The 27,456-nt window shown below is 44.8% G+C and overlaps 1 protein-coding gene across 1 annotated transcript in view; it reads right to left on the bottom strand.

Moving 5' to 3' along the window:
- Positions 1–10,680: 10,680 nt before the first annotated feature.
- Positions 10,681–27,456, bottom strand: part of DCP1A (decapping mRNA 1A) — a 42,254-nt gene continuing 25,478 nt past the window's right edge. Inside the window, exons 5-10 of the mRNA XM_052639216.1 lie at positions 27,078–27,216; positions 25,041–25,154; positions 18,920–19,669; positions 16,926–16,991; positions 14,969–15,187; positions 10,681–14,659 (exon numbers count right to left, since the gene is read on the bottom strand). Coding sequence (XP_052495176.1) covers positions 14,579–14,659; positions 14,969–15,187; positions 16,926–16,991; positions 18,920–19,669; positions 25,041–25,154; positions 27,078–27,216 — 1,369 coding nt within the window. The 3' untranslated portion in view covers positions 10,681–14,578. The remainder of the gene's footprint in view (positions 14,660–14,968; positions 15,188–16,925; positions 16,992–18,919; positions 19,670–25,040; positions 25,155–27,077; positions 27,217–27,456) is intronic.

The raw sequence follows: 27,456 nt of genomic DNA on the forward strand, positions 1-27,456 counted from the left end.
AGAATTCTCCTGTGGATTCGAACCCTCCCTGCAGACAGCTCTCCTCCCTCCCCATACATAGCCCTGAGCGAAACTGACAGGGGAGGCTTCACTGGTAATCCCATTTTAAAAATGAGCAAATTGAAACTGGCAAGGTCAATTAAAATCACAGGGCTGTTGGGTGCTGGGCTCAGTAGTAGCAAACGTGCCCCATCCTCAAGCCCTAGCCCCAGAGAGAGAGCCCAGGGCTTGAGCCTCGAGGGGAATGAGGACTATGAAAATGAGATTACATAACAGTGGTAATGGCTGGGGGTAAAGTACCCACCTGACAACGCAGAAGACAAAAATGTCACTGGTTTGATACCTGGGTCGGGCAGATCCCTTGAAGTAGGAAATGGCAATCCACTCCAGTATTCTTGCCTGGACAGAGGAGCCTGGCAGGCTGCTGTCCACTGGGTCACAAAGAGTCGGACACAACTGAAGTGACAGCACTGGTAATAATAATATCAGCTAGTGTTAACGGAGAAGGCGACGGCACCCCACGCCAGTATCTTGCCTGGAAAATCCCATGGACAGAGGAGCCTGGTAGGCTGCAGTCCATGGGGTCGTGAAGAGTCGGACACGACTGAGCGACTTCCCTTTCACTGTTCACTTTCATGCACTGGAGAAGGAAATGGCAACCCACTCCAGTGTTCTTGCCTGGAGAATCCCAGGGACGGGGGAGCCTGGTGGGCTGCCGTCGATGAGGTCACACAGAGTCGGACACGACTGAAGTGACTTAGCAGCAGCAGCAGTGTTAACTGAGAAATTACTAGAGGCAAGCCCCTCACAAGTTATTAGGACCTGATAACACGGCTGACTCTGAGGGAGATCATTGGGTTTGATCTCAGCACCTACAGGGTGTAGGGACAGGAGCACTCACCTCTGTTCTTACCAGGTCCCCCTGAGCCCCAGGGGGATGAGGGTCCCCAGCGTGGGAGTGGGAAGGGGAGAGTTATCACAGATTCTGTTGGTGGAGTCCACCCACCTCACTTGCCCCATGAGGTGGATACTCTTTACTATGTCTTGTACAGGAAGAAGCTCCATTTCACATTATCGAAGACAGAGAAAGGGATCCCTTTACATCAGTGGCCGAGAAGGAGGCTGTATCAGATCTGTGGGAGGCAAGTGGCCAGGCCTTGCTCACCTGTGTGCCCTCTTGTCTTTTGCATGGCCCACACTCAGAGCTCTGGGTCATGAGGAGCAATAGATTGAGTGTGAGTGAGTCCTGCACCCCAGCTCAGTTGCTCCTCGGCCGTTCCGCTGCTGGCCTGGTGCCCAGATGCGCAGCCAGACCCTAAGCCCAGTGCATCCCATGGCCCTTGGCTCCTGCTGGCCCAAACCATGGAGGTCTGCCCACCCAAGTTTGGCCACAAAGCTGGCAAGGGCTGCAGGCTAGATCAGAGTGAGATAGCCCCAAGGGTATGCCACATCAGAGACCAGACACGTGCCTCTGCCCTCAGTCTGATAAGAAAGGACATAGCTTTGAAACCTTCGTACACTCTGTGTCTTCCTGAAGCAGTCATTCTACATACAAATCCCTGGTCACATCTAACCTCCGGAATCAGAATCTCTGGCGAAGGATTGCTTGCTGTTGTTTAGTCACTAAGTCGAGTCTGACTCTTTACGACACCGTGGACCAGCCCACCAGGTTCCTCTGTCCATGGGATTTCCCAGGCCAGTATACTGGGGTTGGTTGCATTTCCTTCTCCAGGGGATCTTCCCAACCCAGGGACTGAAACACCACTGAGCCACCAGGGAAGCCCTATGGGGCAGGGCCTAGGACTCTGCATTTCTACGAAGACCCTCAGGCAGTTCTGTTTTGGTGTTCTGCCAACTCTCCAAAGGAAAACACCAGGGAGACCTGAGTCCAGTGCCTTGTTGGTTGCCCCATGGGGCTGAGTGAAGCACTGAAAGATCAGTGATGGTGGGGAGATGTCTGTGCCATGTTGTAAATGGACTAAAGCAAGGTACAGAACAGCCTGTAGAGTGTGATCCTATTTCTGTCAAAAATAAACGAACGCGTGCACACGCATGCGTGTGTTCTCATGCACATGCATGTTCATAAGTGTGCCTGGGCAAAGCAGACGCTGCAAGGATGCACTCCAAGTCACGGGGGACTTTGGAGGAATTGGGACCTTATGGTAAAAGCTATAATTTCCACCCATGGAAGCTGGATAATTATCCTGCAGCCATAAATGTGCCAGAAAAACCCACTGGTTAATTTTTCTCTTCATTTCAACAAGAGTATTTGGTTTCTATGAATTTTTCTTTGGTTGGAACTTAGTGAACACTGTTGACTTTTATAATCCACCCCTCCTCAAAAAAAAAAAAACCCATCCAGCAAAACGAAATTCTGTCTTGAAAAAATTACTGTCGATTGGGAGATGCTCTTTTATGAATGTGCTTTTTCTCATCATTTCTTCTGATTATGTAAAGCTGCTTCTGTGTTTCATAAGCCAGGCCATTGCCCTGGATGTTTTTGAGTTGGGAGCAAACCTCCAGGCGGTGGGGGTGCTCACCAGTGGGGGCCCCTCCTGCCCTTGCCCAGCTGTCTGCATGAAAGGCAGGGCAGAGCTATCCTGATGTGCTCCTGCATGTCCCCTGAGTGGACACCAGTGAGGCGTGAACAGGCCCTGAGCAGCTGTGTTCCTGAGTGACAGCACTGGGCATCACTTTGGCAGCTCTGGTCTATGTGCATGCTCCTGGGGCAGGCCTGGGCTGGCACTGGGGGCCCAAGCCAGCACTGAGCTTGCAGTGGAGCCAACAAGCCAGTCCGGGTCTTCAGGACACTTTCTTTGATTCACATCCAGGGCTGAAGGCCTGTGGGGGCCTGAGGTGATTCCTGTGTGAGTGAGTGTGTGTTTGTGAATCCAGCCTGGTGTTCCCTAACGCCCTGCAGAGGACCCATTCTTGGACACTCTCTAACAAGAGTGTAGGTTGATGAAGAACCGAGCTTTAATAAATCCATCTCTCCTCTTTTTTTTTAATTTTATTTATTTATTTGGCTGCTCTGGGTCGTAGTTGTAGCATGCGGATCTAGCTTCCTACCAGGGATCGAACCTGGGCCCCCTGCACTGGGAACTCAAGAGTCTTAGCCACTGGACCACCAGGGAAGTGCCCATCTCTCCTCTTAGCCCCAGATTTCCTTCCAGAGGCATTCTTGGTGAAATGCTTCTTTTGATAATGATGCCCCCAGGAATGTGAGCTCTCACACAGTTAACTCACAGAACCTCTGACTTCTCTGATTGGACTTTTGTTATTGTTCTTGTTTTTTAAAACACGTTCCCCCCCTACACAGGAAAGCATGCTCATTGTAAAAACCTGGAAGGTATAGAAAATTTAAAAGTAAACTAAAATTGCACATAATTCCACTCAAAGGGGACCATTGTTAAGTCATTTGTTCATTTGAGATTTTTTTTTGCCACATCATGATGCATGTAGGATCTTAGTTCTTCAACCAGGAATCGAACCCGTGTCCTCTGCAGTGGACGCTGGGAGTCCTAACCACTGGTCACTCATTTGACAAATATTGATTTATTACAGTCGTTATGTAGAGAATAGAAGAGGGTCAAGGGTTAGGGAGAGGGGCTAGAGAGTAGAACTGGGCATCCCCTCAATAGGTGTTTACTTTTTTTTTTTTAATTTTGTCAAGATCATATAAAACTTACCATTTTCTTTTACATTCTCCCATTAGCATTCTCAAATGCTTCAAAGACATCATATTGATTAGCTGTGAACCATCCCTTAGTGATAGGTATTTGGAGTGCTTCCAGGTTTTCACCAGGATATATTACCCTGCAGTTGACATGTGGTACCTAAATCCTTGTCCTGGCAGCTTAGCTCTGAACTGGGAGTTCTCAACTAGGAAACTTCTAAGTCAGAAGGTGGAAACCATTCTAAAGCCCTTGATACATATTTGGCAAAGAGCTCCCAGCAAGTCTGGTTCTGTGACTCTGGTACTTCTGCCTCTTAGTACATCTGCCCTAGACTGTGCCTGGGGGAGAGGGTGGAGGGAGGGAATCCAAGGCCCCCATAGCCTTGGATGGATCCCTCACATCTGTAAAATGGGCTCATTCTTACAACAGAGGTGTATTCTTGTTTTCCCTTTCTTTGCCTAGGGGAAGCACATTCAAGGGTGGGAACCTGCCTTCATTTTAACAGGACTGTAAGCTCTCTCTGGTAGTGGTATGTAGGCAGCAGGAGTGATTGGAGACTGTACCCTCTGAGAGAATTCTGAGATGACTTTTGTAGATGGTTTTCTCCAGGACACATGCAAACTCTGGGACGTGGGCACTGGGCGGGCGCCCCATGATAGTAAGACTGCTGCTGCTGCTAAGTCGCTTCAGTCATGTCCAACTCTGTGCGACCCCATAGACGGCAGCTCACCAGGCTCCCCCGTCCCTGGGATTCTCCAGGCAAGAACATTGGAGTGGGTTGCCATTTCCTTCTCCAGTGCATGAAAGTGAAAAGTGAAAGTGAAGTCGTTCAGTCGTGCCCGACCCTCAGCGACCCCGTGGACTGCAGCTTACCAGGCTCCTCTGTCCATGGGATTTTCCAGGCAAGAGCACTGGAGTGGGGTGCCATTGCCTTCTCCGTGATAGGAAGGCAGTGGTGGGGAAAGGGAACCAGGTATATATATATATCCTTGGGTATACACTGCAGAACACACTGTTTTCCAAAGTGATTGCACCATTATATAATTTCACCAGCAATGGCTGCCAGTTCTGATTTCTGCACATTCTTGTCAATCCTTGTTATTATCTTGTCTTTTTTATTTTAATCAGCCTTGTAGGTGCAAAGTGGTATCTCATGGTGGTTTTGTCATTTACTGCTTTTTTATTTTTTATTTATTTATTTCATTTACTGCTTTAAAAAAAAAAAATCATACAAGTAACGACACATGTCCCTTGCAGAAAATATGAGAATATAACAAAAATATTGTGATGGTCTGTTTTATGTCATTCAGCTATGCTGTAGTCCCCAATTATTCAATTAAACACTAACCTAAGTGCTGCTCTGAAGATATCTTATAGATGTGATTAAATTCCATAGTCAGTTGATTTTAAGTAAAAGAGATTCTTCTAGATAACCTGGGTGGTTATCTAGAATATCTGATTCAGTTGGTTGAAAGGCTGAAGAAGAAAAACTCCTTCAATGGCAGTTCCACCTGACCCTGAGTGCAGGGTCTAGCCTGCACTTTCTGACAGGTTGCCCTGCAATTTGTGACTTACCTGATCAGCCACTCCCCACCCTCCCTGCCATAGAGCAATTCAATTCCTTGTACCAAATCTCTTAATATAGACAGTTCCTGCTTCTCTGCTTGAACTCTGATACACAAAGAGGAAAACTTCATCCCCCATAATCCCACCATCCAAGGTTACCAAGGACAACATTTTGGTTATTTCCTTTCAGTCTTTTTCTTTTTCTCCATGAATATAAATATTTCAAACAAGGTCATGACCCCTCTGGTTTACATCACTGTGCATCTTAAATTCTTTTCCAGAGTCCACGTGCTTTTCACCCCCAGGATTATCACTGGGCAGAGGAAGGTTATCCACTGGCCCCCCTTGTCTGGACACTGCTTTTGGCATTTGCACTGTAACAAACAATATGTGTGCTTTCAGAACACCTAGCCTGGAAAATCCTATGGACGGAGGAGCCTGGTAGGCTGCAGTCCATGGGGTCGCACAGAGTCGGACACAACTGAAGCGACTTAGCAGCAGCAGCAGCACTAGATTCCAGGAGGACTTTTTTTTTTTCTTCTGGTTTTCACCGTGTGTCCTTGGCCAATCTCAGGACCAAATTGAGTGGTTGACCCTCTGAGTCACCACCAAAGGCCAGGGCTGAAGGCACCTGCCATTCCTAACAGGTGAGCACCAGGCTGGAGCCCAGCCAAGCCAGGCCTGCTTCTCTTGCACACAAAAGAAAAGTGCCTAGTCACTGCAGCTTGTAATCTGAGTAGCGGAGCCTGGGCACCTCCCCTGCGTTGGGAGCAAGGAGTCAACCCTCATCAGCTCCTGTCTGGGGGCACCGTGCTAGGCTGGGCTCCAATAGTGCTATTGACAATCGGGGCACTTCTGGGACAGCTGGCGTGGCCTGAAGCATGGAGTGGGGAGAGATGTCACCTTGTGCCTTGGTCTCATTGCTCCTGTTTGCCTGAGCAAGCTGGGCAGCAGGGGTGGCTTTTGTTCCAGTGGATATTACAGATGACTGTTTTTGTTTTGTTGTGGTGAGATTAAGTGGATTTCCTCCTGGGCAGTTATTGAATAGCTGAAGTGGTAGTTTTTTAGGTGAGGACTCTGGAGAAAGGCATGGAGAGGGATCATTTCCCTGTTCAGAGCCACATAACTCCTCCTAGGAAACATTAAGCCGTAGGAGTGCTTGGCTGGGAAAAGCAGTCAGCAGTTATAGGAAGTCCCATGCCCGAGTTGGCTGCTCCTCACCCAGGGGAGGTGCCCAGGCTCCACCACTCAGATTACAACATAATGGTTTTTCTCTCCCCACCCCACCCTCAGAATTAGCAACGACATCTAGTCAGCCTTCTTTCTGGTGACTTTGAAAGAAAGTGAAAGTGAAGTCGCTCAGTAGTGTTCCACTCTTTACAACCCCGTGGACTGTAGCCTACCAGGCTCCTCCGACCATGGGATTCTCCAGGCAAGAATACTGGAGTGGGTTGCTATTTCCTTCTTTGATGAGGCCTCAAATGACATTTTGATTCACTCATGAATTTATTTGTTTGTTGCATTTGCCAAGGCCTGTGTGGAGGTATTGTGCTAGATATTTGGAAAAGACAATCCTGTATCAGTTCTCAGCTCACAGGTCAGAGGTCAGTGGGGGCCATGCGGCTCTGTCCCTGTGATCTACACAAAGAATTGCCTCCTGAGGCTGCAGATCAGGGAAGGCTCTAAGGAGGAGGTGATCACCGACAGCCAATTTGCCCCCAAACTGTACCTGTGTCAAGCTGGCATGGGTGATGGGGATTGAGACAATAAAATCATTGCCGATCTGGGCCTTGGCTTTCCTGCTTGGCCGGTGTCTTGGCAGGATGCCTCTAATCCACTCTCCCATTTTCTCACCCTCTCTGGCTTAGGGCTGAGAAAGCCCTCTGAGAACTAAACCTGTGAGTGAGGAATAACAGAAGGGGACTGGGAGCAAGGCTGCTGTCACTTCCAAATGTGCTCCAAAATTCTCCGGGGACCCGAAGCCTCTCTCCATGGTCCACAAACCCAGAGAGAGGTGGTGGGCGTAAGTCTACTTCAACTCTTGCCTCTGCTGCCCTCTAGCTGGGTGAACTTGGACGGATGGTGTTTGGCCGATCACTCAATGGCCAGTTCCCTCATCTGCATCCCCCAGGTGGTCAGGAGGGTGAAAGTCACTCTGTTCCACAGCTCCTGGCATCCCTGCTCTGTGCCACATTGTGGGTACAGAGAGGCTCCCCAGTTCGCAGTTTGCTACGGAGCCACAGTCTAAGGGGACAGGGCAGGCGTGTGTGCATGTGTTGTCCAGCACTGTGTTTGAGACAGAATAGCTCTTACCTGCAGCCCCGAGGGTCAGATGGGGACCAACAAATAGGGTGTGTGTGTGTATGTGTGTGTCTGTCCCATCTTCCCTCTTAACTTCCTCTGAGGTTGAGCCATCAGCCATTGCACTGGTCCATCAGTTAAGGGTGCTAAATCCCTGGGAGGCGTTAATAACCTCACCATCTTGGGCTGAAGCGCAAACAGCTCCTCAGTCTCCTTTTGGGCAGGAGCCCAGGGAGACAGAGTGGGCAGTGGAGGGGTGGCGGAGCAGGCGCCCAGGTGTGTCGGCCTTGGGCAGGCCCGCTATGGGAGAGCCGCTGTCTTTTGTCAGGGAGAGGAAGTGTCAGAATGAAGGCCAGGGCTCCAATTTCTGGGGGCATTCTGAGAATTTGTGTAGTCATGCCCGAGCATTTACTTATTTAATATAGAACATCTGATTATAAATGACTTTAAAACTTCTCCTTTGTATTACAATTAAGATATTAATTTAAAAATTATGTAGGCCTAGGTTACATTCTCTGTGAATTCTGGGTCCAAATGGTATAAAAGTGAGGGACTTCCCTGGTGGTCTAGTGGCTGGGAATCTGTGCTCCCAAAGCAAGGGGCCTGGGTTTGATCCCCAGTCAGGGAGCTGGATCCCACATGCCGCAACCAAGACCTGGCACAAGTCAAAGAAACAAATTAAGCAAACAAATACTTTTTAAAAATGGTAAAGGTGAAATGACAAAATATTTGTTTAAAATGGGGTGAGGTGCCTGCTGGGGTGCACACAGCCCGTGGTGCAGACAAGGTAACTGGCGTTGCCAGCACTATTCCTGGAGCCCCCTTTCCCATCGGAGGGCCTGTCAGGGTAAGGGGTCAAGTGGAAGTCAAGGAAGCCTCTGGGTGCCAGCAGGACAGGAGAGGATGTTAGCCTGAGAGGCTGGAGGGCTAACCTCTGGGGGTAGGGACACCTCAGATATTGTTGTTCAATTGCTCAGTCATGTCTGAGTCTTTGTGACCCCATGGACTGCAGCATGCCAGGCTTTCCTGTCTTTCACCATCTCCTGGAGCTTGCTCAAACTCATGTCCATCCAGTCGGTGATGCCATCCAACCATCTCATCCTCTGTTGTCCCCTTCTCTTCCTGCCTCGATCTTTCCCAGCATCAGGGTCTTTTCCAATGAGTCGGCTCTTCCCATCAGGTGGCCACAGTATTGGAGCTTCAGCTTCAGCATCAAGTCCTTGCAATTAATATTCAGGATTGATTTCCTTTAGAATTGACTGCTCTGATCTCCTTGCAGTCCAAGGGACTCTCAAGTCTTCTCCAGCACCGCAACACCGCAATAGGAAAGCATCAACTCAGATGCCAGATATAGAAACAATAAACGGGGTTTGGGTCACAAAATGTGTAGGGATCCAGATTTTGTACTTGCTTCAGAAGCCAGGGCCCCATTGCCAACACTGTGAGAAACTCCACAGAAAATGGCGTGTGGCTTGCTGGGGGTGTCTCTAGAGCTCTGGCAGGGCTCAAGCAGTGCCAGACTCATCTTCTTGGAGTGGCAGGGACCTGGGTACAAAGACACCAGTTCCTATGGAGTGTGGCTGCCTTCTTGGCTCCACGTTTTGGAGCTCTTTTCAGATGGACGGGCTGACATCAGTCTAACCAGAGCCTGTACCCCTTCTTCCCCTTCTCAGGATGACAGAAGCTGGTGTGCTTCGAGCCCTTTCTGGAGGCTGCACTTTGAATGGCCTCCTCCTCCCAGAGATGTGGGGAAGATAAACAAATAATGCACACAATCACACAGCACACAACAAATGTTGGTTATGATTACTCACAGGACTGTATTTCAAATTTATTCCAACTTAACTGAAAGAAATGTTTGTGAAACATGATGTGACTGTCATGTTGCTCTCATTATCACCTCCTTCTGAGCCATTCTACCAGTTGGGCATAACATATCTCTTATCAGCCATCCATATTTATTTGCCTGAAGTGATGTGTGGAAACCCCATCCTCCAGCCAGGTGGGAGGCTTATGTCATGAGTTCTATTTGCGTTGAGTATGGCGGCAAACTCTAGGAGAGTGAGGATCGTGAATGGATTTAAGCCCTTTAGAAACCTGTTGACTTCTTCCCATTACAGATAACAGAGACCCTCAAATGCACTGTCTGAAAGAGGGAATGCAGGCTGGGCTCCAGGGTTTGCTTGATTTAGTGACTGTTTCTTGCTGCTCTTCTCTTCTGCTTTCCAAGAACCCTGCTTCATCCTTAGAGGAAACCCCATGGCTGGATTTCCAGCTGCTCATCCAGGAGAGACAGGCTGCTTCCTGTAGCTCTGACAAACATAAAAGCCCCAGCAAGAGCAATCTAGAATAATTTATCATGGAGACAATGGAATCAAGAAAGGAATTCTAGACCAGCCCTCCAGTCTGCATGGCTTCAGGTCCTTAACTCAGTGCTGGCTTAATAAGCAGCAGGCTTTGGCACATCCTTGTCACTCTTGGCTTCAACTCCCTTCTCTCTAAAATGGGTTATTGTGAAGATCAAGAAAATAGTCGCAATGTTTATGTGTTGAATGAGCATGCAGTAGTGGTGACTGAGTGTGTGTATAAAAGTCATAAAGCAAGGTTTAAGCATACGCTCTGCTCTATGAAAGCAGGCAGGTAAAGCAAACATTTTAGGGAGAATTTCATTTGGAAACGCACTGGGTTGGCCAAAACGTTTATTCAGGTTTTTTCTGTAAGGTGTTATGGAAAAACACAAATGAACTTTTTGGCCAACCCAATACTTAATGTGAACAGTTATCAGGGACTTACATGATTAACACTTTTCTACCCTTTTCCCTATTTCCCATAACAATCACAGTTTATTTTCTTCTCTCCCTCTTTCCTTATCAACCTAGACACCAGGCACATGAATTGAGTGAATCTGAGAAGTGACTCAGAAGATAAAAGTCCTCTATAAAAGACTATTTCTTGTCCTGATTAGACCTGTTCCCTCTATCTGGGGAAACCTTCTAGGAATAAATGGATTTGTTTTGTTCTCTCACCCCACTCCCTCTCAGCAGTAGGAGGCTCTAGCGCAGTGTAGCAACTCATCCAAAAGTTCCTATGTCTTTAAGTTCAATAAAAACACAATTAAAATTGAGTAGGTGCTAAAACTTGGTTTTGAACTTTTATTAAAAAAATATATTTGCAAACATATAAAATTTAGGATGAAAAATGCTCATCTGAAAACAGGTAATAACTTAATATTTGCAAACATACACAGATGGTATAAAATCCATACCATTAAAACTGTTGATGATGCTGCATTGCGCTCATGGAACAAAAATCTTGCCAGTCCCAGAGCTTCTCATGGCCACATTCAGGGCAATGAAACTCTGGTACACTGAAGGTCATGAGAGCCACATGGCCAAAGCAGGAATACAGAATAAAAACCCACTGAGAACATATATTTTAAAAACACGTTTCTGAAGGAATCACACAGATAAAAGGGAAATACAACTCTGCATTTCCCCCTTTCAAAGTGAACGGTATTGCATCAGAGCATTTCAAATGAAGATGTCACACACAAAGCCAAGTGAAACATTGCACATGTCTCTCTTGCTGAAAAAAAACAGGCTCCTGGAGGCCCCGGCCCACTCAGGGAAATGTTCTCAAGCACAGCTTTTGAAGAGCTCAGTGTAAGTTGCTTTACTTCTTTCAGATCTTAACATTTTAGACACCTGAAAACGCAGGGCGCTACTGGTTCCAGCAGGCCCTTTGAATACAACTGAAGAAAACCAAAGACAGGTAAGAAAGAAACATGTGCTCAGCAGCAGCAAACGTGCAGCAAGAATGCAGGACACATGTCCCTGTGACTCGTTTTCACTCACATGGACTGAGCCTACCCGTGCCTGTGCCGCCTCTCATTCCTCTGTGTTTCATTTTGCTCAGAGTTACAGTATGATGGCTGATTTTGTTTTTTAAGCAGTTAGGCACCTTCAATTTCATGTTGCATTATTAGTAATACAATGGCAGTTATGGCCTCTACTACCAAAATGAGAAAAATGTCAAACTACATTCTTTGGGGAGGAGAGTAATAAAGCTGCATGGTTAAAAAATATTTACCTAGTAGATCTGATGGGGTTTAAGATTTTTTACAAGAACACACAGGTGGAAAAAGAACAATTCTTGACATGCAAAATCGGGTCCTATTCTCAACTAAGCCTGTGCCTCCTCTGGTAGAGAAGTACCCAGGTCAACTTGGGCTCTTAACAAAACCAAGCTCCCAAAAGCCTTCCTAAGTAAGCCATGGACATTCATATTCACATGCAGATGTCACGAATGCTTCTCCTGGAGCTGACAGTCACTGGACAACATGGGATTCCAAGTCACACCTTACCAACCTGGGGGGAGATGCACAATGAGGAGGAGCTTCTGCCTTAAAGGAACGAGGCTGTTTGGGAGGTGGGAGTCCACTCAAAGACACCACAGTAACTGCAAGAAAAGAAGAGCAGGGCCGCCCACTCAGGTGAGGGGCTCTACAGACAGACACGGTGACCTAAGTGCAGGGCACCTGGAGTTCTGCAAACCTAGCAAGAAGTGTCTCTGTTTTGGTGTCCATTTGGACTCAACTAAGGTTTAAAACTTAAGATTCCAGTAAAGTTACTGCAGCAATGTAAACATGCAACCTAAACTAGCATGAGGTTCTGGACAGAAGTCTGAATGAGGGGTAAGGCAACCGAACTGTGACTTTCAGCCCAGGGTCATCCAACTGCCACTGTTCAGGCTTGGCCCGACTTCTCTACTGACTCATCCTGGCCTGAACTTCCTGGTTCTCATGGCAGTGAACCTCTGGCTTCTGAATTTTCAGAACGCTTTGAATACATAAATTTGGGAGTTGAAACAGGCTTACCCTTTTCAAGTCTCCACGACTTGGGCACTTAAAAGTTTACTTTCACACTAAGGAAACCTCATCCCAGATTCTCTACTGTCTGTCCTATTCATTCCTTGAATTAAAGGGTGAAAACGAACAGATTTGATTACAGACCCTCTTCAGAACTGTCTCTCAACTGTCGTGTAATATTGACCCGACTCAAAGCATCATTTCAACTCAAACGTCTATCATAACAAGAACCCCTCGATTCTTCCGCTTTCCAAAGCCCACAGAGACTTACACCTGGGATGCATGCTAGCCTGCCAGGGCAACTGTCTTCGGAGAACAGTCACGGGGGCGCCCTGGACACCACCTCCTGGGGTCAGCAACATTTCACACCTTACTGTAACTTTCTCTCTCCTGGGTGATGCACAAGCAATTCATTTTTGGTTGCTGAATTTACACACTACTTTTGAAAACAAACTATTCCTAATTCCTAATTGAGTATGAGAACTTAGAAGCTTCCCTGACTTCTGCACAATTCACAAATAATAGGTAGACACAAGAGAAGACACTAAATTTGGAAGCAGAAAAGTTGCCCAGGAAGCATGTTTAGATTAACAAAAGCCAATCAAGGTATTCTTTATGCTAAAAAAACAAAAAATAGAAAACAACTTAAGCACAAACTAAAACAAGTATGTAATTCACAATTAATTTTCTAAAAATCTCAGCTAAAAGAAAAAAAACCTATGGATTTATGATTGAGTTACCATTAAAGCTTAAATGATTGTTCCCAAGGAACCATCATATCTGTCAGCATTATTCACAGCTAATCCTTAAGCTAGCTGGTTGAGCCAATTGGGTTTTTACCCCGTCATTAAATAGTGCTCAGAAAAGTAAGCAGTGCATTTTAACTGGTTAAATACTACAAAATGACCTGTATCATAGAAACGAAGACACTTTCATTCATTCAAAGAATATCTTAAAATTACTATTGCTGAAATAAATCAAATCTACATTAAAATATTACTAATCACCATTACATGCCATAAAAGAATAAATATAAATCATGGCAGATCAATAGCAGCATAACAAAGCATCTTTACCTATTTTCAGACTTGGGCTGCAGAAGGGCTCACAGCCTAAGAATACACTGGTAAAGTTCCGAATATCACACTTGGTTTTTAATTCCATATTCTATAATAAAGTAAGGGCAGTGTGAATAACAGTTCCCTTTTCTGCATAGCTTTAAAACTATTCTCAGTAGACTTGAGGAACGGAACCAGAATGGCTTTGTCAGATTGGTCCACTGGTCCTTTTGTCAAAGTGTTAAGGGAAACAATGAACAATGACTTCTCACTGTGTTTAGACAGAAAAGGAAAATAAGGCTATGATTCACACACAAGCTTAACATTTTCAAAACCACTGGAGAGTTTAACTGAAAGTGAAGATTCCTGATAGAATTTGGGTCTCACCAGTCCCAGTCTTTACTTCAAAGGTGTGCCACGCCTGCTCCCACCTCAGCACAGGGCCGGCAGGGCCCTATTCAAACATATCCTCACAGTGGAAGCCCTCTGCGTGGCATCACCGGGGACACTTAAAATCAGAACAAGTGAATAAACTTCAGAACTTTTAAGGCCCAAAAGGGGCATTCGTATAAAATACACTTCACTTGAACAAACCAGTCCTAATCTGCCAGCTTAACCTCTGACCCTTAAAACGCGAAGCTACTTTGCACAGAGCTGACTTCTGCTCTGTTCAGAACTTGACTACCAGCCCAAGGCTTAAGTTTTTAGATGGAAGTGCGAGAGGGGAATGGGGGTATGGGCTGGGCTGACTGCCGCAGGGCTGGTGACCTCTTTTCCCTAAGACCTTGAATACGAAAGTGAGCTGAAAATCAGATTCCTTATTTCACAAACTTGTTTAAAGCTGATGAAAACACCCACACCCACACAACTGAACACAACGGTCTCTTTTTTTTTCCCCCCCAAAACAAAGGTCTGCTGGTGATGCTTCACAGTGAAACCTCCATTATCACTGAGAACGTCACTTGGAAAACATTCTTAAGCAACGAGTCTCTTTCTCATAGGCTCAGTTTTAGAATTCTCAAAGCTCAATGTTCCGTTTAGAAGTTTCCATGATGAGGCCTGCTTGCTTCTGAGGTCGACATCCTGCCTTCAGGATTACTCTGCTCTAGTCATAGGTTGTGGCTGTCTCTGTTCTTGGTCAGAACCTGTAAGTAGGCTTCATGAAGTGTGCTGAGGAAGCTGGGATCATTCTGGAAGAGATGGTCAGGTCACGGTTACCTCCTTAGAGCTTACTGTCATGGTAACAGCTTAGGAAGAAGTTATATACATGCTCTGTATAACTAATTATGCCAAGAATCCCACCACCCAGAGACAATCATGAGGAATATTTTGAAATTCACACAGATCTATTTTTCCACTTCGAGAATTTTCCCATAGGGAGAGAGAAACACTGATCCTAGCTGGCCTTGGATTTTCTTTATGAATTGACTTTTTAAAGAATCATACAATTATTTTTTTACAGACTGAAAATCCAAAGACTCAACCAATATTTTACATACCTTGATTAGATGTATTAATGTATCCTGGAGCTGAGACTTGCTGAGGATAATGGAAGGCTTTCTCTGATTTTCTGTCGTCCCAACAGTGAGAGGAGAAGGGGAGCTGGCTTTCCTCTCAAGGTCTGAGGACCTCGTAACTGTCTGCTGGAAAACACTGGGGGACAGCAGGACTGAGGGCACTGCCGAGGTTGTTGCCGGAACCAGAGGGGGGCCTGCCACCTGCAGGGGAACAATGGCCATTTTGCAACAAAGAGTGTGGGAGCCAGCAGCCAGGCCCAGAGGAGGGGACGCTGATAACAAGCACAAGCAGCAGGAGACTGGAAAGCAGAGCCCAACGCTGACTATTCAGAGTTCAGATAAAGGGCCAGAAGCGGCATCTAAGCATGCAATGTCTGGTTAGGAAGCTTGTTCGCTGAAGGATGAGGAGCCCATTTACATGATAAGGGTGGCCTCGAGCTGTTATGAGACGCCAAGCCCCATCACTACAGAAAGGGAATCTGATAAGGCACAGTAAGGACAGTCCTGAGATAAGTTGAATATGTCAAGTTTTTCCATGAGGGACACAGAAATGCTTGGAGGAGGGTGTGAAGGAACTATCTGAGGTGATGGAAGTGTTACATAACTTCTCACTGCCCAAGAGATATACGTGTATTAAAACTCAATTTAAGAAATCTGCATTATACATAAATTTTAATTCAATAAAAAGAATTATATGAAGCATCAGTTATGTGAAATTATATGAAGCATTAGTTTCTTTAGTCGTGTTCAATGTATTTATTATGCCACCACAGTCATCAAAGACACAATTTTAAAAACATAAAACTAACATTTACCTCCTCCTTTCATTTAGATATACTTCTGGGCTAACAATGGCTAACCAGCAGAATACACAAAAGAGTAATAATATTTTTTTTTGAAAGTGAAAGTTGCTCAGTCATGTCCGACTCTTTTAGACTCCACGGACTTGTAGAGTCCATGGAATTCTCCAGGCCAGAATACTGGAGTGGGTAGCCTTTCGCTTCTCCAGGGGATCTTTCCAACCCAGGGATCGAACCCAGGTCTCCCGCATTGTAGGCGGATTCTTTACCAACTGAGCTGTGAGGGAAGCCCATTTTTTTTTTTTTTTTTTTTTTACTAATTCTCATATTTTGATACACTCAACAAGAAAACTATGTATTTTTTCCCTCCTATCTGTCACCCTCCTCATTTATAAAGAACCAAAGCTGTCCGTAGCTTTGAGAGTGCGGTTTCTGGGTTCTGAGCCATCTGTGGTTATTTTTGGTGCAACACCGGGCTGAGAGATCACCAAGAAGTGGTAAGCCCATCACCACACAGCAGGACAAGCTACAAAGACGACCTGCTAAGACCAGTCAGAAGGTGGCTTTTCTTTAAACTCTTAGGCTTCAGGAGAGGTGTTAAGGCTCAAAGGCAAACGGAACCTAAAAGTTTAGGAACTGAAAAAGATGAGTGTGCCTGTCAAAGCTGGTAGGGAACGGAGGATGAGGACAAGTTCTAAAAAATGAGGCAGGGGAGAAGCAGCAAGGCACAGAGCACGCAGGCCTGGGAGGTTCTGTCAACAGGGCAATGGGAAGCCAGTGAGCAGGGTGGTGACACTGCCTTGTTTACTGGGACACCATAGTTCTTCCAGGGCAAAGGCTGTCTCCTATCCACAGGGATGGGGCTGACTTGCTCTCAGCAGTCGCCCGTTCACAACACAGAGGGAGTGAGTGAGCACCCCTGCCGCGGCCGACCTTGCCCTCCCATACACACACTCAGGGAAGACATCACTGAGGACGGATGACTTGAGGACTGCAGAGGCCACAGCAATGAGCTCTGTCTGCAGGAGTGGGAGGGGACATTTAAGAGGGGCCTAGGTTTGAAAGCTGAAATGTTTCACTTCACACTCAGCAGAAGAACTTAAGACATACTATGCTCTTTAGAAAAAGGGGATCCTTACCGGGATGGCACTGGATAACACCTTAGGCTGGGCAAAAACTTCAGGATCCTGGTTTTGCTGCATAGACTGCAATGTTTAAACAGAAAAGATGAACAGATGTAGCAACTTTTCATTAAAGATTTCTTAGTTACTGGGGAAAAAATCTAGGTTAGCAGCTGTAAGGAGGAGTTCAAACATGACTTGGTTCCCAGATTCCTGAGGGAAGTGGCTGACCAGAATTTGTCACAATGCAGGATAGGAGCTTCAGGACAGACCCCAACCCCCTTCAGTTCCACTGGAGAAAAGGGGTGTGCAAAGCCTTGAAAACGTCTCTACAGAAAAAGCTGAAACCTGGGTCTCTTATAAGAGTGGGGACAGACCAAGCATATTTTGCTGTTGAGACTGTAGAGACGCAAGATCCTGACAGCATGAACCCTTCTGATAGGGCGGTTCACACTCTGACAGGTGGCACTAAACAGTCTCACACAGAGCCACACACTTCCAGATAAATGCTATACCTATTCCCTGGGAGACACAGAAGTTCCTGTAGCAGAGCAAATACATTAGGACTCAGTGCAGTCCCAGGTCCTGAAATTCGATACGGTACATAAATGAGAAAGAACATGTTTGTAAGCTTCCTCTGCCAGGAGGCATGCTGGACAGCAGGGTGCTGTCCCAGAGGCCAAATCTAGAGGGGCGGTATTCAGGACTGCAGGCTGTATTTCTAGAACAACAGGACTAGTGGCAGCAGACACATTTCAGGGATGTTTTATCAAACAGAACATTCTCGCTGCTCCTTATACTGCAAACAGAAACGGCAAATATGACAATTTAATCATGTAACCAGGACACCAGGTTTCTTTTTCTGTACAGAATTTTAACGGAATGGAACAAAGCACTCCATTAACTAAGAGATAATATTATACAGAAGAGCCAGTATTAATATTATTTGGTAAAATGTTCAAGAGCTGGGGATTGTAATTATTAAAGGGCATGAGACTAAAACCTTGAAAGGCTCTACCCCCTTTTCAGTTCTGTGATCTTGCACAAGTCACTTCAACTGTGACCTGATTTCCTCATTTGTAAACTCACCGACCTTATAAGTTACTGAGGGACAAACCTCTTCTTCACCCCTATATCCAAACCCCACCAAGTCCCACTCATCCTCCTTCTTAATAAATCCACATGTCCACACTGCCCAGTACAGGCCCCCACCTGCTCAACCCTGGGTGATTGCCCCGACCTCCGTCCTGATGGGTCGTTGTCCTTCTGTCATCTCCTTTCCCAGCGTGCCACCCTTGGCTCATGCACTTAAAAGACTCTCCAGGGCCCTCAGAACAAACCTCTAACTCCTTGACACTATTTACAAAGTTTTACTCATCACCAGTACCTGCTCCCCCATGTTTCTTTACACATAGATCCAGTCACACCACAGCTCAGCAAATGCCCTCTCGTGTCTAGGCTTCTGCACCTGCTATTTTCCTTGCCTTCACACACTCTTCCTACCTCTAGGTCTGGCTAATTTCTACTGAGTCTTCAGATCTCAGCTGACGGCCAGTTTCCTGAGGAAGCTTTCTTTGACCTCAGACCTCCAGATGTGGGATGCTCTTATGGCACGCCTAATGCAGCTGGCACAAGGCAGGCACTCAGTCAGAGTACTGAGGGAGCAGGGGATGGAACAAAGCTTGGGATAATCTGGATCCATGGTCTTGAGTCAAATAAGGACGCCTAGACGTGTCAGGCAAAAATAAACAAACAAAAAAACGCTAAAATGCACACCCAGGAAGGAAAATACAATTTCTCAGCTTTTATCAGCTGAAATTATTTTGGGAAGTGGAACTAAGTTACACCACCAGTTACCGATGGTTTGGTTGATCACTGCAGGGCTTCTCACCTCTCCTTTCTTCTAGCCCCTTACACACTCAACGGTTGTCTCTTTAAACAACTCTGCCTCCTCTCAATCAAAATCCAGTTTCATCCCACTAGGTTACAGCCACCCAATCTCCTGCCGGTACCTGAAGGGGAGCAAGCACCATGTTGCTCAGGGAGGCTGAGGCTCTTGCTGCTGCCGCTGTAGGGGAAGGCTCTATGAAGCTCTCAGGGGTGGCCAGCTGGCCGGCTGCTGGAGAAAAGCTGGGTGCTGCTGCACCTTTCCCAAGTGACTGTGTCTGTGTTTGGTCATGCTGCGGGGTCAACCTGAGTTTCTGGAGAAGATCAACACTTGGGAGAGACGGACTGGTTGTGTTTGTCACGCTCAGCGGGGCCCTGAATGGGCTCTGGCTGGCAGTCAGGCTGGCGTGGCTCAGCTCGGGGACAGGCTGACTCAGGAGTGGAGACCTCTGCCTAGGTGTAGTCTTCACTGTTTGCATCATGGTGGTTTTTCGGGGTAGGCTGGGGGGAGCCTGTCCAGTAGAAGCTTCTGCTGGTAGACTAGGACTTAGCACAGAGTGCAATGGGATGGCATAGCTGGGGGCCTGCTTTTCACTGGACTGAGTGATGGAAGCAGGAGTGATTAGCACCGGGGTGGTGACTTCGGGCTGGACTGAGGGGTGGGCAGCAGGATGGACACCCAGGTTTTCCGACTGGGGGGCCCCTCCAGGCTCAAAGGAAAATGGTAGGAATGAGTTGGGCTCTTTCTGGGAGGCATCTCCTGGCAGCTTCTCCACTTCTTCTGAATCCAGACCCACAACTGTTGGCTGTTCCTTTGACAAAGAGGTTCCAAATAATTCTTCCACTGTCAGATGTTTGTGTCCAGATGGAGCAGACTGAGAAACAAATCAAATCACCCAATGAGAGAAAACTCTTGCAAACCAGCATAACTAAATTTCTTTTCCATCAACCAAATCAGTTTGCAGAAGCAAGGATAGGTAGAGTCTGAAAATAGGAAATGGAACAAGCTGAAGATGTCCTCAGGATTAAGGCCAAGAATGCACCTCGTATCCCCAAGGTGGTGATACACCTACATTTGTAATAAAAATCAAATTTTAGGGACTCAGGTGATAGTTTAAAATTCACCTTTTTTGCTTAGCAAACAGATGTAAGGTAAAGGGGCAATTACTTTGCTCAAAGTTAGTTTGCCCCATGTCAGTCACACATGGTAGGGAAATTACATTCAAGAGGATATGAGGACCAAATGATGATCAAGCAATCCTACCTTTATGTTCACATTTTTTTTATTAAAAGGCAGGCATTGTACCTTAAGGACTAGGCCTCAAATACCAGAAAATAAATTTAACTATTAAAAAAAAAATTAAAGTATAGGTGATATAACATTGTATTAGTTTCAGGTATACAACATAGTGATTCAATATTTTTATAGACTGTACTTCATTTAAAGTTACTATAAAATATTGGCTATATTCCCTGTGCTGTACAATTTATTGTTGTATCCTATTTATTTTATACATAATAAGTTTGTACCATTTAATTCCCTACCTTATATTGCCCCTCCCAATTTAACCATTTTTTAAATAGCAACCTTCCAATTCCCAAATCACAGACGCTGAAAGAAAAGGAAAGCATTTAAGCCTGAAAGCGTTAAACTTACTTATATTTTAGTGATCTGGTTTACTGATACCACTCCAATGATTCAGAGGAGATATGTTCATAGTTCCCACTTGTGAGCTTTCTTGCACTCTCCCTTCAAGCAGTACTGCTGAATTCATTTAACCTTTATTTGCTGGGTATGCAGAGGGTGCCAGGCCCTGCCCTGCCCTGGGCCCAAAGGACTCCTTTCATTTATTTTATTTTTTGGCTGCACTGTATGGCTTGCAGGATCTTAGTTTCCCAATCACAGATTGAACCAGTATTCTCTGCAGTGCAAGTGCAGAGTCGTTCCTAACCACTGGACCCTCAGGGAAATCCCAATTACGTAGCTCTTAACCACCATATTCTTTTACATATACATATGTATGTGTATACACACACACACACACCAACATTTAGATATACCTACTTTAGAAAACACAAATCATATTGGAATGATCTTGTAGAAACTTAAAAGTCTTTTCCAGTGAAGAATACTATGTTATAAGAAAAGGAACAATCAAAAACCAGACATGGAGAAACCTCACCATGAAATACACCTTAGGCTTTGAAAATGATCCAGGTAGCAATTTTTATCTATCTAGTGGAACAAAAACGAACTCTTAAAAAATTGAAACTATCCACATTGACATGTGAAATGTTTCTATACTTGAACTTAAGAACAGGTATGTCTGCTCATTTAAAATCTACTTCATATTAAAAACTGAAGTCATCTGGTAGTGTGCAAAAGCAGCAGCCAGTTTCCAATTTCTCCACGCTGCCTCCCTGCAACATCTGCCAGGCCAGAGACAGATTATTGGACTTTATGGAATAGGGTGTGTGGTAAAGCATTAGGTTTCAGAGGTACCTCACGTAAGGCAGAAGAAATGAGGTTACAAGGCAGTAAGAATTATCACAGACAGAACGCTCACTGTACAGGAGGCCCTGTACTGCACTCTGCATGCATTACTCTATTAATCGGTGAGGGCAGTACTATTATTACTGCCATTTTTGCATGATGCCCAAGTACAACAGAACCAGATGCCAACCTAGTTCTAACAAGACAATCCATATTCTTAACCATTACGCCACTGCACCGTTATGTCCACCGTGCAGATGACAGGTTATCTAATCATCTGAATGGTGATAGGATCCTTCGGAAAAGAGAGGTGCAAGTAAGACCTGAATAACTAAGGGCTGGTGACTGGTCAGACTGTACCAATTTTTGGAAATATGTAACTGGCTGAATTAGTCACTAGAGGCTGAGGGGGCAGAGCATGTGTCTTTACACAAACTCCCCAAAGCTTTATTGTCTCTGAGCTGGTTTGGACAGGACCCGTTCCATTCTCCTCTGCCTCTGACAAGAAAAACTGGCTGCATTCCTTTAGTTGTTGGGCTTATTTATTCATGGATTCATCACAGAAAAGGTGCAATTTTATTCTTTACTCATGTCAATATACTTACAGTCTGGATTCTGAGTTCAGCAATGCCTCACTTAAATCAAATTTTAATCTGACCATTCCCTTGTGAAATGGAATTCAGTGAGTGACAGTATGTATGGGACTGAAAAAAAATTTTTTTAAGAAACTATATCAGGTTTTCCATTGTTCTTCTCTCACCCCACAGCTCTTGCTGTTTACAGAATTTCATATTTCTGTTTGGATTTACTGTGTCCATGTCAGATTTCCAACTCATTAGTGCCCTGGGCACACTAGAAGGTGTGATTATTCTTAACCACAGGAACAAAAAAGCAAAAACAAAACAAAACAAACTAGGGAAACTGTCCCAAGGAAATTTTAGTAAGTGAATAATGAAACTGAAATAAAATTTAATACTATTAATATTAAGGCTTGACAGCATTATTTGCTCCTCAGCACTAGATGGCAGTGTTACTAAACCAATGTACTATTCTGTGTACAGGGCTGGTTATGGATCTGAGCTAATTTTAGACAATCATGTGGCTCAACAATATCCAGTTCTCAGTATTTTACAAAATGCTGTCACTTTGGCCTATAAAATGGAGTCTTTTTGGGTTCATTTTTTCATTTGGGTTTCACAGTAAATCTGTGAGTCAGGTACTGCCAGAATCCTTAATCCCATGATTCAGAAATGAAAGGGAAAGTGACTAGCCCACTGGACATTCATGGCTGATAAGCCAGACTAGAAGGAATCTGCTCCTCCACTTGCTCCTTGTCTTAACACATATTCTTTAAAAATTAAATTTTATATAACTTTCTCTTTTAATATACGTTTGACCTTCAGGATCTTAAATTCAAATACAGTAAACATGGAGCAAAGAAATGTAGTATACAAAATCTGGTTTAAATAATTTACCCCCTGCATCCCTAGAAACATTATACATACATTGCTTAGGAATGTAAAATGGTATAGCCTCTTGGAAAACAGTATGGTAGGGCAATTTCTAAACTAAAACTTGCAGTTATGAAATTACCCAACATTTGTACTCTTGGGCATTTAACCCAGAGTAAAGGCAATTTAGGGCTTCCCTGGTGTCTCAGCAGTAACGAATCTGCCTTCCAATGCAGGAGACACAAGTTCAATCCCTAGGTCGGGCAGATACCCTGGAGAAGGAAATGGAAACCCACTCTAGTATTCTTGCCTGGGAAACTGCATGGACAGGGGAGCTAGCAGGCTACAGTCCATAGGGTTGGAAAGAGTCAAACACGATTTAGTAACGGAAAGGACAAAGGAACAACAAAGGAAATGTGTGTACAAAAATCTGTATACAAATGTTCATGGAAATGTCATTCACAATAGCCCCAAACTGATAACAACACATGCGTCCTTTAACAGGTGAACGGTTAAAAATGTTAATTCTACTCAGCAGTGATTGGGAACTATAATATATGTAACAATTTCAATGAATCTCTTCAATGAGTTATGCTGAGTGAAGAAACATACTCCCAAAAGGTTATATATTGTGTGATTCCATTTATAGAAAATTCTTGAAATGACAGTGTTATAAAGCTGGAGACATATCAGTCACTGCTGGGGTTAGGGATGCCAGAGGAAGGCTAGGAAGGTGTGACATATAAGTCAGTGTGACAACAAATGGGCAATACAAAGGATTCTTGTGGTGATGAAGTCTTCTATCTTGACTGTGGTGGTAGATACACAAAGCTCTACATGAGATAAAATTGCATGGAACTAAACACACACAAATGAGGCTTCCCAGGTGCTGCTAGTGGTAAAGAACCCGCCTCCCAATGCAGGAGACATAAGAGACATGGGTTCGATCATTAGGTCGGGAGGGTCCCCTGGAGAAGGGCATTGCCTGGAGAATCCCAAGGACAGAGAAGCCTGGAGGGCTACAGTCCATAGGGCTGCATAGAGTTGGATACGACTGAAGCAACTTAGCATGCACGCAAACACATACGTGCATATACCCACAGAAATGAATATGAGTAAAACAACTGAGGAAATGTGCACAAGATGGGTATACTGGGTTAATATTCTGCTTGTGGTATTGTACTATAGTTTTCAAGCTGTTATCAATGGAGTAAACAGGCGAAAGGGACATGGATCTTTCTGTATTATTTCTTATGACTGCGTAGGAATCTGTAATTGTCTTAAAATTAAAGACTTAAAAAACTATGGCTTTTACTTTTTCTGTATTATTTCTTACAACTGTATATGAATCTGTAATTGTCTTAAAATAAAAAGCTTAAAAAACTATGGCTTTTACTTGATATCTGTTCACTTATCAAGTCATCAGTTTTAAAGAGAATTACTTCATAAAAATATAAATAATAAAATAAAAAATAAATAAAAACAAAGAGAACGATTTCATTCAACAAATATTTAAAGTGCTGGGTGCTGAGGATACCGCAGCAAACAAGGCAGGCAAAACTGCCTGCCCACTATGATACTTGGATTTTGGTGGGGAGGAGACAATCAAAAAACTTAGAAGAACCACAAACCCTGATAGCTGCACGAAAATAAAGCACAGTAGAACAGGGGGAGGGAAGGATTGTTATTTAAAACAGGGTGGTGTGAAAGGCCCCCACCTACATGGAAGACACCAGAATGGGAGCAAGGTACTTCTAGGAGGCAGGTCTTTCAGGCTGTGGGGACTATAACTGCAAAGGGGACTATCACTGCAAAGGCCTGTCCTGGGGCAGGGGCAGGTCTCACACATCTGTGAAAAGGTAGAAAAGCCTATGAGGCTGGGAACAAGGCAGAAAGATGGAAGATGAGGCCAGGGGTAGGGGGGCCAGATCAGATAGGGCCTTCGGGGTTACTGCCGTGACCCTGGCTTTTATTTGAGTGAGATGAGACAACACTGGAGGAAAGCTGCGGTCTAACTTAGGTTAAACCAGGATTACTTTGAGCCCTGGGCCAAGAAGAGGAGAGGGAGTAGCTAGGGCAAAAGCTGGGAAACCAGATAGGAGGCTACTGCAAAACTCGGATGAAAGACAGTTACATGGACCAGGGGAAATGACGTGAGAGGATGACATCACGCTACTGCCTGTACGCACATACTCTGACAGATGATCAATGTATCAAACTTGTACTGCATCAAAGCCCTTACAAAATGCTGACTCTGTGTTAGGTTACTGTGGACAAAGCTAGGGCTTGAGTTGTACAAACCTTATCTTGCAACCCAGATGGTGTCTCTTCTAGCGTCTCAGTGCTTCCCAGATTGGAGATCTGAGTACTTGGCTGCAGCCCAGGGCTGGAGATATTTGAGTCGCCCATCTGATTCTTAAATTAAAAGGAAAAGTACATCATGTGAAAAAACTTGCTATTGTTTGGTTTACAAAACAGCATTCAAGGTTACTGTTAACAGAAATATTATTTTAAAAGTCAAGGATAATCACCCCCTGCCAAATGCCAAATGTTTGCTTTGGACCTGCATGTAAATATGGAAATTAATTGGACAATAAAATTTCTAGAAAGTTGACCACATGATTTTAGACAATAGTGTTCGTAACAACTGTTATTTTTATAACCCCTTTAAGGACAAGCAAACAGCATTACTTTATTATATATTTTTTTCCATTTTTTTTAAAGTTAATATATGGTAAAATTAACTTTTGAAATGTATCACCAGGCTTCCCTGGTGGCTCATACTGTAAAGAATCTGCTTGTAATGCAGGAGACCCTGGTTCGATCCCTGGATTGGGAATATCCCCTGGAGAAGGAAATGGCAATCCACTCTAGTAATTCTTGCCTGGAGAATTCCATGGACAGGGGAGCCTGGAGGGCTACCATTTCTTTCACTTTCAAAATTAACTTTTGAAATGTATAGTTTTGTGTACCCATTACCACAGTCAGGATATCTGACCTCCCCAAACTCCCTTGTGCTATCCCAATGTAGTCGTGCCCTCCTTCCACTCCTGGCAACCAGTGACTCTTCTCTGGCACTAGTTCCGTCTTTTCGAGATTGTCATCTAAATGGAATGCTGGCTTCCTTAACTTAGCAAATGCCTTTGAGATTCATCCAAGTTGTTGCATAGATGAATCCGGCAATCTCCCAAGTCTCTACCTAGAGATAAAGGGTCTATTTGGAACCATCTGAGGCAGAGGAGAAATCATCCAAACACTAAGACGTGAACTCATGGGCCGCTGCTAAGACTAACACCATATGATTAGATGACAGGCGAGTGTAGACAAGCAACAATACTCCTGTTTAAGGAAGTGCCACCTATTTATGGATGGCTTCAAAAATAGAAAGAACACATTATGAAGGAAATATCAAAGATTTAACTAAATCCCCAAAGGTTTAGTCTTAATCCAACCACAGAAATTTTATTTACTCCATACCATATCAGAAGAATTTTCCTTACAACAGTAATTACTGCGCTGTCCATACTTTCTACCTTTGCAACATGCATTAACCAGAAATCATGTCAGATTTTTACACTGCTCATGTGACCTAGAGCTCCTCTGCAGCTCTGCACACAGAAACAAGGCTTCAGCTCTTTCTTTCCCCTGGAGAGGACTTGCTTCCCAGCCTGAGGAGGAAGGCGGGCCCCCTCCTGGAGCCTCTGCTCTAGTGTGCAGCTCCCGCACTTTTTGTCCTGTGTGGCACCTTGACCTCGTCCTCACTGGGAATGGGTGACAGAGCTCTCAACTTACTAGCTGTTACCACAACCCCGAAAGGTCTCTATAAAAACAGTAGGAATCTATGTAGATAACCCATATCTCATTAAGGGTATGGGAGGGAATTGATGGTAATACATGGTAACTTAAAAACTCAGAAATGGTTCTTGAAATTTATTTACTTCATCCAGTTTCTTAAGAATCAATGAATTCATTATAGAGATGATTGCCTTTTATGTATTAATTTTCACAGATCCATAAATTCTTTGTAATTTTCTAAGACAGACATTGAGGAATCTGTTAGAACTTTAAACATCTCATGGGTTCTAATGTACATTTCTTTACCCAGGAAGTGGGACCTTTTATTTTCCAAAATTCTTTTCTCCCACAGTAATTTTTAAGTAACAAAAAAAGAACACTTTGAATTTTCAGAGGTAAGAACATCCCTTTCCTGATCTATAAGACAGGTCTTCTTTCTGAACTACTTATTCCTGCTGGCCCTGGAGGTGACCTCCCCAGTCCACCAGACCCGCCACCGGTCTCCTCCCTGCTCTGGTTCTCCTGCTCAGCGCACAGCCTCACCCTCTCGTACTCATCCTTGGCTCTGCTTAGCATCTCCAGGATGTCGATGGGCCTGTGGTCACTGCAGCCGTTGGCCTGGTTGGGACTCTGCTTATCCCGAGCTGCTTGCTGGGACCGCCGCGTCTCCTCTTCTACCACGCTGGAGGAAGAGAACCAAGTTTTAGAAAGACCTTTTTTGACACAATATGACCCAAGATTTTGGCGTCCATCTTCCAAGGATACTGGAAGACTGCTTCATAGTAACAATGCCTTCCTCACAATACAGAACAGAGCCTCAGCTACCTCATCCCAGTAAGACATGACTGACTACTTTCACCATCTCACTCACAACAGTGCCAACCAATATAGTTAGTTCACTGTTAGAAGGCCAAAAATACAG

Source organism: Budorcas taxicolor, chromosome 1, assembly GCF_023091745.1.
Source record: "Budorcas taxicolor isolate Tak-1 chromosome 1, Takin1.1, whole genome shotgun sequence".
Taxonomy (NCBI): domain Eukaryota; kingdom Metazoa; phylum Chordata; class Mammalia; order Artiodactyla; family Bovidae; genus Budorcas; species Budorcas taxicolor.